General features: G+C 52.6%; 2 protein-coding genes across 2 annotated transcripts in view; both read right to left on the bottom strand.

Annotated features, from left to right (window-relative positions):
- The window catches only part of CACTIN (cactin, spliceosome C complex subunit), a 10,453-nt gene extending 6,988 nt beyond the window's left edge, over positions 1 to 3,465 (bottom strand). Inside the window, exon 1 of the mRNA XM_019471472.1 lies at positions 3,398 to 3,465. Coding sequence (XP_019327017.1) covers positions 3,398 to 3,465 — 68 coding nt within the window. The remainder of the gene's footprint in view (positions 1 to 3,397) is intronic.
- Positions 2,156 to 13,233, bottom strand: part of PIP5K1C (phosphatidylinositol-4-phosphate 5-kinase type 1 gamma) — a 54,005-nt gene continuing 42,927 nt past the window's right edge. Inside the window, exons 13-18 of the mRNA XM_009277080.1 lie at positions 12,505 to 12,643; positions 12,178 to 12,210; positions 9,583 to 9,687; positions 9,164 to 9,296; positions 4,922 to 5,005; positions 2,156 to 4,501 (exon numbers count right to left, since the gene is read on the bottom strand). Of these exons, the coding sequence (XP_009275355.1) occupies positions 4,499 to 4,501; positions 4,922 to 5,005; positions 9,164 to 9,296; positions 9,583 to 9,687; positions 12,178 to 12,210; positions 12,505 to 12,643 (497 nt within the window). The 3' untranslated portion in view covers positions 2,156 to 4,498. The remainder of the gene's footprint in view (positions 4,502 to 4,921; positions 5,006 to 9,163; positions 9,297 to 9,582; positions 9,688 to 12,177; positions 12,211 to 12,504; positions 12,644 to 13,233) is intronic.

Genomic DNA, 13,233 nt, shown 5'->3' with positions numbered 1-13,233 from the left:
TTCCTTTTTACCCCCAAAAGGGGGGGGTCGGGCCCTGCCGCGAGCGCAGGAGGGAGGAGGCAGAGCCGTCCGGAGTGAGCACAGCACAGACTACAGTATGCTTTATCACAGAGCCGAGGACAGATAGCATCAATTTACAGTTCTCTGGAAAAAGGTCTCCCCGAAGAGGGAGGGGGGGAAAAAAACCACCTCAAAACAACCAAGAAAAAGAAAAAGCGCTCATGACTTAAACCCCCCCAAAAAGAAGAGAAACATGACAACACCCACGGGTTGGCATCACATTTCAGCCGCCAGCCCCCCGCGCCCCCCTACTTACATACATTCGTTACATGGTGCACGCACAGAGCGGACACAGAAAATGAGTGGGAATATGAACATCCAATAGAACATACTTGGGTCTAATGTAGACGTCAACAGAAAGAAAAAACAGACATGATCCGGTACACCTGAGCCATGGCTTTCGCCTTGTCCTTTTCGGAAAGAGCTGGAGCATGACAGCGGCTGGGAATGAGAGAAGGGGGAACGCCGGGCTGTGCCGTGCTTCAGGAGCCCAGTGAGGGCCCAGGGTAACAGAGCCCATGCAAACACCGCTGTGCCTGTGCCAGCCCTGGGCTGAGACCTGCGAGCGCTCTGGCTTCACTAAAAAACTTCCCAAAGTGCGACTTTGGCACATGTGGCAGAGCCGCTCACCGCAGAGGCAACAGCAGCCAAAAGCTGGATCCCTTGCGTGAGCATTCAGGGCTCTCTATACCAGCTCCTTGGTTTGCCCCCCGCCTCTGCTCTACACATGCCTGCAACGGGCAGAGCCTTTACAGGAGCTTGACGGCAAGCACAGAGATTCATAGATGCCAGTTTTCTCTTGCCAAATCCATACCTGGCAGGCAGCAGCCACCTGCAGTTTGGCAAGAGCCCGAGGCGAAAGCGCACCAGCAGCCTCAGCACCAGGCAATGTTTAGGGCATGTCCTGCAGAGCTGAGGGTCCCAGCTGGGACGATGGGGATGAAGGAGAGCAGTGGCAAACAGAGCTACATGGGAACCAGCTATCTCGCAGGGCTGCTCTGCTCAAATCTCGGAGGAGCAAAAGAAACATGGTGCCTCCTTTTAATGATGAAGAGAGAGCGCGGGGCGTTACAGCAGGGACAGCACCTGCCAGCCAGCTGCTGGGTCACTAGAGAAAGCCCCGACAGAGAAAGTACAGGCAACTTATGTCCCAGATGAGCTAGAAGTACAGCTGGAGGGACATTCAGATCAAGGATGGGTGATAGTTCTCTTCCCCAAAAAAGGGCCGATGCTCTTTCCTGTGGGCAAGACCCAGTCCTGCCCTCCTCTGACTCTGCATGTCCTGCAAAGGCAGCCTTGACAGTGCTTGGGAAATGCTCCAGAGCTCCCCTACGCTCTCATGCTGCAGCGCAGTGTAGAGAGGTGGGCTAAGAGCAAACTTTAAACTCCAAGGTCCTTGTAGCCTCCATGGGAAGTGGAGGCTGAGCAGTTCTCCAGCACCGAGCTAAGTGGACAGTAGGCGACACGCAGAAGGGAGTGTGTGCGAGCCTGGAAAGGGGCAGTTTCCACTTCAGATCAGCATCTCCCAAAAGGAAGGTGCCTCCTGTCCCCTCACGTTGACAAAGTTGCTCTAAGCCCTTTGCACATCCTCTCACAGGACCAATCCTCTGTGTCCACACCTGCTCGCTCCAAGGGGTTCAGCGTTACAGAACTGCACAAGGATTGTCTCAAAAAGCCTGAATGCTTGAGGAAAACAGATGCTTGGAATGAACATGCTGCAAAAGGTCTGGGTTTCCCCACATCTCTTGGGACCAAGTGCAGCTCCAGCCTGCAAAGTTCATTCACTGAGATACTCCATGAAGGTGGGGCTCAGACGCTCCCTGCACAGAGGCTAAGCAGCTTTAGAGACCCCCAAAATGAGGGGAAGGAATAAAGTCTCCATCGATGATGCTTAAACCATCTTAAACAAGATGCTAGGTTTCAGCTGGCTGGAAAGTCCCGACAAGGCTAAACTCACCAGCCCATGCACAAGGTGGTACCGGGGCAGCTGGGCCTCGGGTCAGACAGCCCGAGCCCAATCTCCCGGCTTCCTCCCCAGAGCTACGTTCCTCCAGCACAGCACCCAAGAGCAACATCTGAAGATGCAGAAGGGATTTGGCTCCCTCTGGCCTCTCTACGCATAGTATCACGCTTCTGGAGGAAAAACCCCAAAGGCTGAATTTTTAGCATTTTGAAACCTCTGGCTTTCAGCCCAGAGGCAGGTTAGTCTGTAGGTATTGCACTCCTCCCGTCTCCCCTCCAGCAAAGTGCTGAGCCCCCTGTAGCACTGCCCACGCAGCCTGCGGAGCCCAGGTGGGACTGGCACAAGCAGATGGGGTGGGTTAGGAGCCCTTTCCCAGCCTACTGCAGGGGCTGTCATGGAGCAGTGCTGCTAGCTAGGTGAACGAGCTGTCAAGTAGCGACTGAAAGGGGAGAGTTTCTCAAAAGACTTTTGATAGATTATTTGGTAAATACATGAATACATCTGATGGCAGTAGCTTGCAAGACTTCTAGCGCGTGCTCTTGAGAAGCACGCCTTACAGCCTTCAGCATCTGCAGGCAAGGTGGAAAAGTCTGGGTCCCATACTTTTAGGCAAGAAAACGTCAATTCATGAAGATCCTCACCAAGTTCAGCACATCGCAGATGGGAAGAGCTTCCCACCAGCCCAGTTACCTTCTGGGACCTGAATTAACCCATCCTGAGTGCTGCTGTGAAGACAGAGTGGGGGTACTGAGCCCCAAGAGAAGGGTCCCGCTTCCCCACTCCTCTACAAGGAATCCCAAGGACAGTCTGAAGATTGTAATGAGAATAAAGAGATTTTGACCCTCTTTCTCAAGTGAGACTCATAAAGCACATGAGTAAGACCTGGCTCCCTCTGGTCTAAAGGATTTCCTTTCTTCTCTCCGGGAGATGAGGATGGGATTGCTAGAGTTCAAGACAATGCTATGGTGTGTGTCCTGCTGACAGATGGATGAGCCTCGTCTGAACACTACCCAGTGACACCAAATCCTCTCGCCTAAAGCCTGCAGCCCTCGAAAAGCAAACTATCTCAGACATCTGAAGCAGCAATTTCCAATAGCAGATGTTACCACAGGCAACACCCCAGTCACCCAGCTTTTTGTCCAACAGAGTCCGTGAACACAACACCGCCCGGTGCAATTAGGTGGCAGAGCCAGGCTTCTGTTTCTGCCTCCAGTGTGTGTGGACGTGCACGTGCCTCCCTGACTGCCCTGAGGTACAGAGGATACGCGTGAACCCAATGTTCGTGATACCCGAGTACTGGGCAGTTGGATACACCCATGAGCATGCGAGGTGCTAAGTGGCTCCAGTAGGATGCAGTGTCCAGACAAGCCACACCTGGGGCCGGGCAGACCGGGGAACTCGCACTCCAGCACGGCTGGTCCCTGCAGGTGCACAGTTCTCATCTGTCCGTGCCTGTGTCTGGAGCAGACGGTGGTGCGGCAGCCGGTAAGACGAAGCGTGGACTCCAAGCACAGAGGGACAGGGTGACGCAGCAGTGCAGCACATGGTGAAGGCAGAACCCATCGCGACGTCCGGAGGAGAGCCGAGGTGACCACATCACTGTCGCCAGGAATCGTTTGCTTCCCCCGCACAGTGTTACAGATCAAGAGAAGTCACTAGCGATTTTTGAATCCAAGTAAATTGGCATGGCTACTTTGGACTACTGTAACATAGGAGCAATTCTATTCAATGGCCTTTAATACATTGCATTTACATAGCACCTTTCATCCCAGGGTTTAAGTGCTTTAACGGAAGTGGGTACTGTACACCCATTAGCACGGGGGAAACCGAGGCACAGAGTGGTTAAGTGACTTGCCTTAGGTCACTCGGCAAAACCGTGGCAGAGTGTGGACAGCCTTAAACCTCCTGACTCCATCAGCTGGTTAGACCACGCTGCTGCCTCAAATGAAGCCACTCCGGTCCCTGCCCTCCCCAGCAACGTGCTCCTACCAATTCTCCAGTGAGGTCTCACACTCCTTTCTGATGCACAAATATATGACAAAAAAAAAAGTGCAGTAAACTAAATGTTTAAAAAAGCACATTTGTGCTGTCTCTGTGCAAAGATAAAAGAAATAAATACATGATTAAAAAATTAAAAAGGTTCACAGTATCACACATGGATAGGTAGCTACGGTAGTGCACGTCTGGAAAACACTGTGTTACTACCCAGGATACTCTACACCCAGCTGGATGTCTCTGTTGGGAGCTGCGGGTGAGTGGGTGGCTTCTTTGCTGCCCATGTCTGGGATAAGTAGAAATACACGGTTATAGTTTTGCTCCGTTCTGAAATGCAGTGCCCGGGATCCTGCAGTGCAGCGATACTGGTGTCAGCAAGCTCTTCCCCATCCCACTGGAACGGCTGCATCAACGAAAAGGGAACACATCGACCTGCAGAGGGAATCGCTGCTCTCTGGGGCTTCTGTGTCTGCATAGAGATTACTGCAAGAGGCAGAGAAGAGAGAGTCAACACCCAAGCATCTGCCCTGTGTTGCTAGGTCTGAGCCCAGCCAACTCCCCAGAATCAAAACAAGCGTGAAGAGAGAAGGCTGTTTTGTTTTGCATCCTCCAGTAACGACAACACAAATGGAGAACTTCAGCTTCCCAAAGCTTTCACTGCACCAAACGATTCGGAACAAGACACAACCTTTGCTGAGCAGACCGGGTCTCTGCCAGCGCAAGAGATCTCGCCTGCTGCCACAGAGCTGATCCGAGATGCAGCAGGGCTCTGTCGCAGCCATGCAAGAGCCCCATGCTGCGCAAAGGCCACAGAGGCTCCCTCTGCAAGCTGACCTTGCAGAGGGAGCGCAAGCTCCGACCTCGACCCACCGGGCACCCGGCACACGTTTCTTGTACACTTACTGTATCGCTCTCCTCATCGGAGACAGAGTGGAGTTGAGCGCTATAGTGGAGCGGGGAGTAAACCCAACTCCTCTCGTCTGTCGGCTGCCAGAGTGGCCAGAGACGGCGGGGAGAATGCAAGGAGAGCAGCAGCAGAGCAGGGAGCAAAGGAGAGAAGAGGAAAAAATAAAAGGAGAAAATAAAAAGAGTAGGAAACAGTACAGTAAGAACAGCTGTCCACCCGGAGGGAGAAAACTGAGCTCAGTGCCAGCTCTCAGCAGAGGAGCCTTCCTCATCCTCAGTACATGCCTGCTCCCCACCAGCTGGGACATGGGACAGCCCACCAGCAGCTGACATTGGACCCTGCTCCAGCTGCAGTGGGGATGGCACAACCTCTCCTCTTCCAGGGGCAGATTTTTAGAGCTTTTGAGATGCCAGGGAAACCTCAGCTCCCTGCCATAGTATCACCCCGGCTCCAGAGAAACCGAGAGACATGGGAAGTGACTTACCTAAGGGCAGTGACAGAGCTCTCGGTTCCTGCTACCCACTCCCAGCTCTCAACCCCCGTGTTTCCTGAGCCCTGTGGATGCTACAAGCTGGCATCTCTGGTGTCCAGGAGGGCTTTTACAGTGAAACCTGGTCTGATTTGCTGTGCCTTCCCCCTTCCCTGCAGGCCAAGCAAGGCAGCAGATGGGTGGGTTAGACCATGGTGGATGGTGGCCACAGAAGGGAAACAGTTAGTTATTGCTGAGAGTCTTGGAGACAGTGGGGTGATGGGAACAAGTATGACAAAGGAGGCAAAACACAACTGGATCTTGGAAAGAATGAGGGGGAAGGGGACATGTGTCGAGGGAGCCGGTTATCACAACACTGGGCATTGGTGTGACAAAACACACTTCTGCTGCCAACACAGCACAGAGAACCCCAGGCAGATTCAAGGGCTGGTGTCTGCTTCCAGTGTTCCCAGGGGGGACCCACTTCTACTGCAAACAGGCTCTTTTGGCTCCAGAGGTGCCCCCAGAGAGAGGAAACTGCCTCCTTTGGCTCAGCCTGGGGTTTGCAAAGGAAGAGAAATGGAACTGGGTACTTGGAAGAAGCCTGGGGGGGTTCCCAGCCCGGAAACCAAGTGTAACAGTCTACAATGTAAAAGAAACTACAAGAAGCCAGAGGAGCTTTGAAGCACTGGACTCTGCATGCTGAACCTCATCAATAATTGCAGCTACATTAGCAGAGACCGCTGGGAGGGAGGAAGGAAGAGAAACCCTTGCCTGGAGCTTCTTACAGGGCTCTGCTAGAGGTGCAGGAAAGCTCAACACTGCATAAAGCCCGCCCCACATCCTGTTTTTCATCCATCCTGACTGAACCGCATCCTCCAGCCAGCCTCTTTCAGAGCCTTTTAGGAGCTCAGATGCACGCAGGGAGCTGCAAACCCAGGGGGAGATAAAGGAGCATCTGGTGCTTGGTATTAACCCTCTCAGTGCTGGGGCAGCCAAACCCAGCCGAGGGGACAGGAGGAGCTGCCGGGAGGGGTTGCCTGTTTGCCCACATAGGTGCAGCACTTCCCTCCTGCCATCAGCCAAGGCCAGGAGCACGTTACTGCCCCTGCTTCCCCATGCACCCTGCCTGATGCCCTCTCCACTCTCCCCTGCCCGGTACCAAAAAGGCAGGTGCTGGGAGGACCACGCTATACAAATGCTTGTGCCAAGGCTCTGACGGCACTGCCATTACCCTCCGAGGACATCAGCTCTCCCAAAGCCTGAGAAGGGAAATACTAAAACCCAGAGCAGTCTGAGCTCTGGATTCAGCCCCTACATGTTCAACTGCCTCCCTGCATCTTTCAGAAAGAAAAGGAAAACCCTCACTGCTCACAGAAAACCTGCAGTGAGGAGGGAGCACACTGGTGATGTTGAGAAGGGCTGGAGAGCAGAAACCATCCCTAACCCAGCAGCAACTCCTAACTCATTTGGCTTTATGAGCTGCTCACCATCCCAGCCACCAGAAAGATGACCAGCCACAAGCCTAAAAGGTTATATTTGCAACTGGATTTTTAGCAGCTCCAAGCTTAATGGTCTCTTTGGAACCTCGTCTGGCTTCCTGGGCCAAGGGAGCCGAGCCTAACATTACCTACAAAGGCTCAGGTGCCTCTCTGGCCAAGTCTGGTGCTTGCAAGTTTGTCCAAGGGCTGGGTGATACTGCAGCCCATCCCATGGCAGAAGCTGTGTCACCAGCCTGCAGAAAAGCAGGGCAGAGCATGTGTTTCTGCAAGATCCTACAGGGAGATCCATTTGTGTGATTTCGATATGCTTCCCTGGTTTCTGCTGGGCTGGTTCCTAACGGCCACACACTACAAAGCCACAGCATCCAAGGGAAAGGGAGTGCTGGCCCCAGTGTTTCAAAGCTGCAGCTCTGCTCCCCTACGTGCTAGCGTGTTCACTTACAATCCCAGAGGAAAGCGAGGTGGTTCGGAGTCTGCGCTGGCGGGGAGAGTAAATCCAGTACCTCCCATCTGTGAACTGGATGGCCCCAGGGCAAGTGATGTGAGAAAGGAAACAGAGGAAAAGAGGATGAAAGAGAAAGCAAAAAACAAGGGGTTGGGCAACTCCAAGCCTGAACGGATCAGCGGGCAGGAAAGCCGTGCGTGGGAAGAGCGGTGCCCATGCGCTGCCACAATCTCTGCACTTTTATTCCCCTGTGGGTGAACAGGAGGATAAAGTGCTCTCCTTTCAGGAGCGGACTTCCAAAGATCAGATCACAGTCCCCTGGGATTTGACATATCATCCTCTGCACACAGCATCCCTTCACCAACCATCGCCCCTGGAGCACTCCTGCAAGAAAGCAGCTGTGGTCCAAGCCCTGCTGCACTCTGGTGCAGCCTCACTTGAGCTCCAGCTCAAGTGGTTTTCCAAGGAGAGCGCCCGTGGGAACCCAAATCAGCTTTTCCCTTCATCCCAGCAGTGACAAACACTCCACAGCACACGACACACATTTAATGCAAAACTCAAGGACTTAGATGAAGTATGAAATGCTGATGAGCAGTCACACTCTCTGTGAGGACACACTGCACACAGACGGTTTCCTCCGGATAGAGAGGTGCCCCTCAAGTTGAGGGGAGTCCACATGCCCAGGGACAGGGAGGAAGAGGAGCTGACCCTCGCTAGAAGACACTTGCCAGTGGAGCAGGCAGTATCTGCAGGCAGCTTGCACAGAGCTGCCATCCACAGGCAAAGAAAGAGCAGCCAGTGTTAGAGGGAGCTGTTTGCATTTTGAACAGCGTGCATAAAAACCCAAACAGACAAGCTTTTAAAATGGAGCTGATTCCTTCCACAGCTCCCACGAGCCTCGGAATGAGTCGGCAACGAGCGAGCAGCTCTGCATCAGAGTCACGCAAGCACAGGGAAAGGCAAACGTTGCCATTTTTAGGTTAGCCTGAAGGAGCTCATCACAAGGGCTCAGCTCATCTCCATCGCCATATAACTGACAGCAACGAGTCGGAACAGGGAGGAGCTGGGCACCTCTTTTAATGAGAAGGTTCCAGTGCCCAGGCATGGGGGAGAGCTCTCACGGGTCAGACCCTCAGCTCTGCTCTGGGAATCCATGGGGCAGGTACATGTTGCTAAAAACTCTTCTCTGGTCTGCAGAAGCTGCTCAGACATTGCGAGAGCTGACTGAGGAACACAGCGCCAGGCTCCACGGCACTCTGCTGCCAACCAGCAACCACCTCATTTACTCCCTGTCTCAGGACTAGATTTTCACTGCATCACCTAATGCATCTGCCTGCAGGGAAAGGAAAAGCCAGAGTTCACCAGAGCCCAAGGTCAGCCCCGCTGCAACCACCTCCCTTCTGGCTCTAGGCCACTGCGGCACGTTTGTGTTCAGGAAAGCAGCTGGGCTCTCTAGCTGAGGAAGGAAGAACCTCTCAGTTGCACCTACATTCACCTTGGCTTGTCCCGGGAATGAACGTGCTGGCCTAGATAAGCCCTTCAGCACTTGTGCTTGGAAGCAGAGCGGCACACCTACGGCTACATCCACAGCAGCAGTGCCACCCACTTGAGCCCCACTAGATGCTGTTTTGAGTTCTCCAAGGGTTAATCCAGTTCCCTGCATTCAAAAACCCATCCAGCGTTAAGATCTCGAGGTGCTCAACACGAAGACGGCATGGGGGAGACACTGCCCTGCACCCGACTGCCTGAATCGAGACTGTTACAGCCTCGTCCAACCTTTCCCATCACCCCCCTAACGGGCCAGGCAGAGAAGGTATCTTACAAAGTATATGTCTGTGACTGGCACGTCATCTTCATCCGAGGCCTGGCTGGCTGGTTCGGAGGCCTGGCTGGCTGTCTCCACCTCTATTGTAGCTGTGGACGTTACAATGGCACAGGCTGAAGAAGCCGCCTCTCTGGAAGGGAGAAGAAATGACAGAGTCTAGTCACTGCGATCAGAAAAGGAGCAAGCAAGACTGTATGATTTATTACAGAAAAGCTGAAGATGCTCTGCTGCCACATCCAGAAAGATCAGGTCAAGTCAGAAGTAACAGCGCTCAGCTTCACTGAACTGTCTGGGGGAGCACCTGTCTCTCCAGGAAAGCTGGTGCCCTACAAAGTCAGCCTCCAGCACAAGTTGCCACAGACCAAATGACACCGGGTAGGGCTCTGCAAAGCTGCCCAATGCTCCGAAACACTCACTCTTTGTCATCTTCTTCAGGAGCTATGATCTCAACGTCACACTTGGGCTCCAGCTCAACACTGATTTGCTGAAGCTCCTCCTCAACGCGCACCTCCTCGTGTGACCTGGAAACCGAAGAGAGACAGGCCCAAAGGCTCAGTTGGGCACTAGTTATGCACAGTCCTCGATTTTAGGTCAGCCTGAATCAGTCCTGAGTCAGCCCAGCCTCTCGCACCGCAAGCTACCACAGGAGCGAGCTGTGCTGGTCTGCCCTGGCCTGCGGCTGCCTGCTGCCAGCCACTGCAGCACCGAGCTCCTGGCACAGACCGAGTTGTTGATTTCAGGTCAGAGGGAGCCATCAGACCTCCCAGGATTGAGGATTTGGATAACCAAAACTCCCAGGCAAAAGAGTCAGTCCTGTCAGATTGCAGTGCTCAAGACTAACGAGGTGGGAAAAGAGGACAAGAGGAAAGGGATTAATTAGCCAGTGCTGCAGAAAAGACGGGCAGTGTCAAATGGAGTACGGGAGGAAAGAGGAGAATTGGCCTCTGGGGAAAACCTGTGTCCAGAGTTAGCGCAGCATTACCTATCAACAGCACAAGGGCCAAAGCCTCCGACCTCTTCTGAGACTCCCAGCGCACCAAAGCTGCTCAAGCACGCTCCAGGCTTAACATCAGATTTATCTGCACACTCAGGAGCTGTTTGCGACAGTCTTCAATTTAATACCTCATGCTATTAAAGTAATTGCTTGTGCTAGTGGGGCTGGCTCCATAGTCCTCATGGGAAGGAGGAGTGTGTGCTTGCCAAGCCAAGGGCACAGTCTCGGGGAAGGGATGAGCTCTGGGTTCATCGGCAGTACTGTCCTGCTCTGCGCTGTCCCTGGCTGGGAGCCGGAGCCAGCAGGCGGCACTCCTGTCCAGCTCGGTGCCGGGGAACTCGCTCCTCTCTTCCTCACAGGGGTGGATCTCGGAAACCCAGAGGGAATTCCCCAGCAGAGGAATAATCAGAGGTGTGACACGTTCCTGAGCAAATTGGATAAGGTCTTTTTCATTTCAGCTCAGGAATGTAAACTCACGCTTTAATAACTTTGTTCTTGCACTGGCTTTCACCAGGGGATCACAGGGTGCTCTACAAATACACAGGTCTCTGCTCCCCTAGAAAGGGCACGCTGAGACACCAGCACCAGAAATGGAGAAACCAGGCAAAAAATAGCAAAGGTCATGCTTGTGTGGGGTTGTAGCTGCGGCAAATCTGTGACAGACAGATCTACTTCTGACCAAGACGCTAAGGTCCCTGTATGGCCCAGGGACAGTCACTTCGATTCACCTGACCTATTTCTGGATGAGCAGTCACATCCTACAGCAACTCCCTCCATTAGGTACCGAGGGAGTCCGGAGTAACTCGGGTGAAGTCACTGCATTTTGCCAAATGGGTCCCACCACTGGTGCCTGAGTTTAAGTCTCCAATTTTCAGCAATTTCAGACAAAGGATTCTGCAGGAGGTGAGGTGCTTTGCAGGTCCCTGACTGACACACTTCAACAGGTGCTGCAAATCAGCAGCAAATAGGTCCTTGCCCTCCAGTGACAGGAATTTACCAAGATTCAGCAACATGCAGCATCCAGAGGTATTTTCATGAAGAAATACCACGGAAAGGGATTTTTTTCCACAGTGTATGTGGTCTGAAGCTCAGCAAATCACTAAAAGCTAGGAACAAGGGGAGATGTCTGTAAGATGGTGCAAACCCTCATCTTCCAAAGTCCTTGCCTCCCTCTGAAGCACCAAACACTGACTGCAGGGAGGGAGGACGTCAGCTTGTCCAGCAGCTCCTCTGGCTATGGCATATCCCAAGACTGAGTCTCTGACGTGCATTTCAAAGTCTGCGCCTACAACACTTACAAGATGTCCTGGAAAGCTAGGGCAGAGTCAGCAGCAAACGCAGGGTCCTCATGCAGATCCCGCTGACACAGGCAATGGGGTCATTTTTACTGGTGCAAAAATATGCAAGATATAATTATATGATATGAGCCTCTAAATCCAGACATCCCTGTGCAGTAGGGGATTTTTGTCCTACCTTGCCCTTGGCTCTGAGCCACCTATCACCACAGGAGGGAAAAAAAACCCTCACAGTACCCAAGCTTCTGAAAACACTGGAAGCTACTTCTCTTGGGACTAAGGGTGCTCAGTGCCTCACAAAGCCAAAGCCCTTCCCCATATTCACACCCACCGCACCCAGGCGGCAGGCAGATGCACAGAGGAGGAATGTTCCTGCTGTTAAGGCTCGCTTACCCGGAGGGAGACATAAACGACCTTTCTTGATTCTGGTACTGATTGGGTGGGTAAATTCGGACAACTCTGTTGTTCCCTTTCCCATCAAATAACAGGGGTAATATTTAAGGTTCCTTGCAAAGCACTGAGAGATCTGCTTGTAAGGAAAATTCTGTGTGAGAAATGGGGATCATTTGATTTCAGGAAGAAGCTCATCATCCTGCAGAGGACCATGCCAAAATCTTGGGGCTGCCGAGATTCACATTCAGCCCTCCAAGAGACCTTTGCACAGGGACAAACATGAGGTCTCTGTGCAGCAGTTGCAAGAAGAGATGAGACACCTTTCTCACCTGCCGTCCTGCCCTGAGGAGTGTGTGCGCCTCCTGCAGAAAGAAACCAGAAGAGTAGAGTTTGAGGAGGAATTTAAGACAGAAATCCTACACTGTCCCCAAATCTAACTCCCCACCCCATGAGGGAGATGTTCTACTTAACAGCTGACACTTCTTCCAGCAATAATTAATCCCATCAAAGCTGTGTCTGCTTGCTCCCAGGAGAGATTTAATTAAAATTGGTCATTAGCATTCCAGAGCATAGGGCAGCCTGCCGAGATCTGCAGCACGAAGAGGAACGGCAGCCGCTTGACTCCAGTGGAAGCAGGGGACAAGTGCTGTCCTCACCTGTACCTGGGCTGCTCAGATGTCTCCGAAGGGGATCGCTCGGGAACAGAGAGAGATGTTGAAGATAGTGTTGTGGCTATGGAGGCCGTGGTAGCTTCTTCAAATGAAGGAGGTGTGCAGGGTAGCAGGTCTGGCCTGCCTGCTGGCCCGGAGTGGAGGGCAGGAGAGATGCAGGAAAAAAAAAAAAGATGAATAGGTCAAACACCAACACCTTACCTACACCAGCCCTGTGTGAGGCTGTTCCACCATCAACCTGCACACCCTCACTGGGACTGGTCACTTAAAACCACAAACAGGCAAGAAGTTTAGCTGTGTTCATGAATGCAACAGCTTCTCCCAAGGCATCCTCTAGAGAGAGCCAGTAAGCACCGTTTCCAGCATGACAGACAGACACTACAGGAAACGTAATGCCAGCGAAGACATCTCACTGGTAACCAAAGCTGGATTAAAGGCTTGGATCGCCAGAGATAAATACCCAAGTGAATTAAGAGATGAATCAAGTGCTCACTGCTTTGCGCAGGTAGGAATCTAACACCTATGCACTCAAGGAGCCTGTCCTTCACCAATCATCTGTAAATCCAGCCCAGATGGCAGTGATGAAAAGGCAGCACAGAACCAGGCCATCTGTCTTTTTTCCAATGGCAAGACCTTGCCCCTTATAACTGTCCAAACACTGTCATTAGAGCCCTGCAATTCCCAGTTCCCCCCCACCTTTTTTTTTTTTTTTTT

Source organism: Aptenodytes forsteri, unplaced genomic scaffold, assembly GCF_000699145.1.
Source record: "Aptenodytes forsteri isolate BGI_AS27 unplaced genomic scaffold, ASM69914v1 Scaffold274, whole genome shotgun sequence".
In the NCBI taxonomy this organism is placed as follows: domain Eukaryota; kingdom Metazoa; phylum Chordata; class Aves; order Sphenisciformes; family Spheniscidae; genus Aptenodytes; species Aptenodytes forsteri.
Note: the sequence above shows the minus strand (reverse complement) of the source record. Positions and strands in the feature narration are given on the sequence as shown.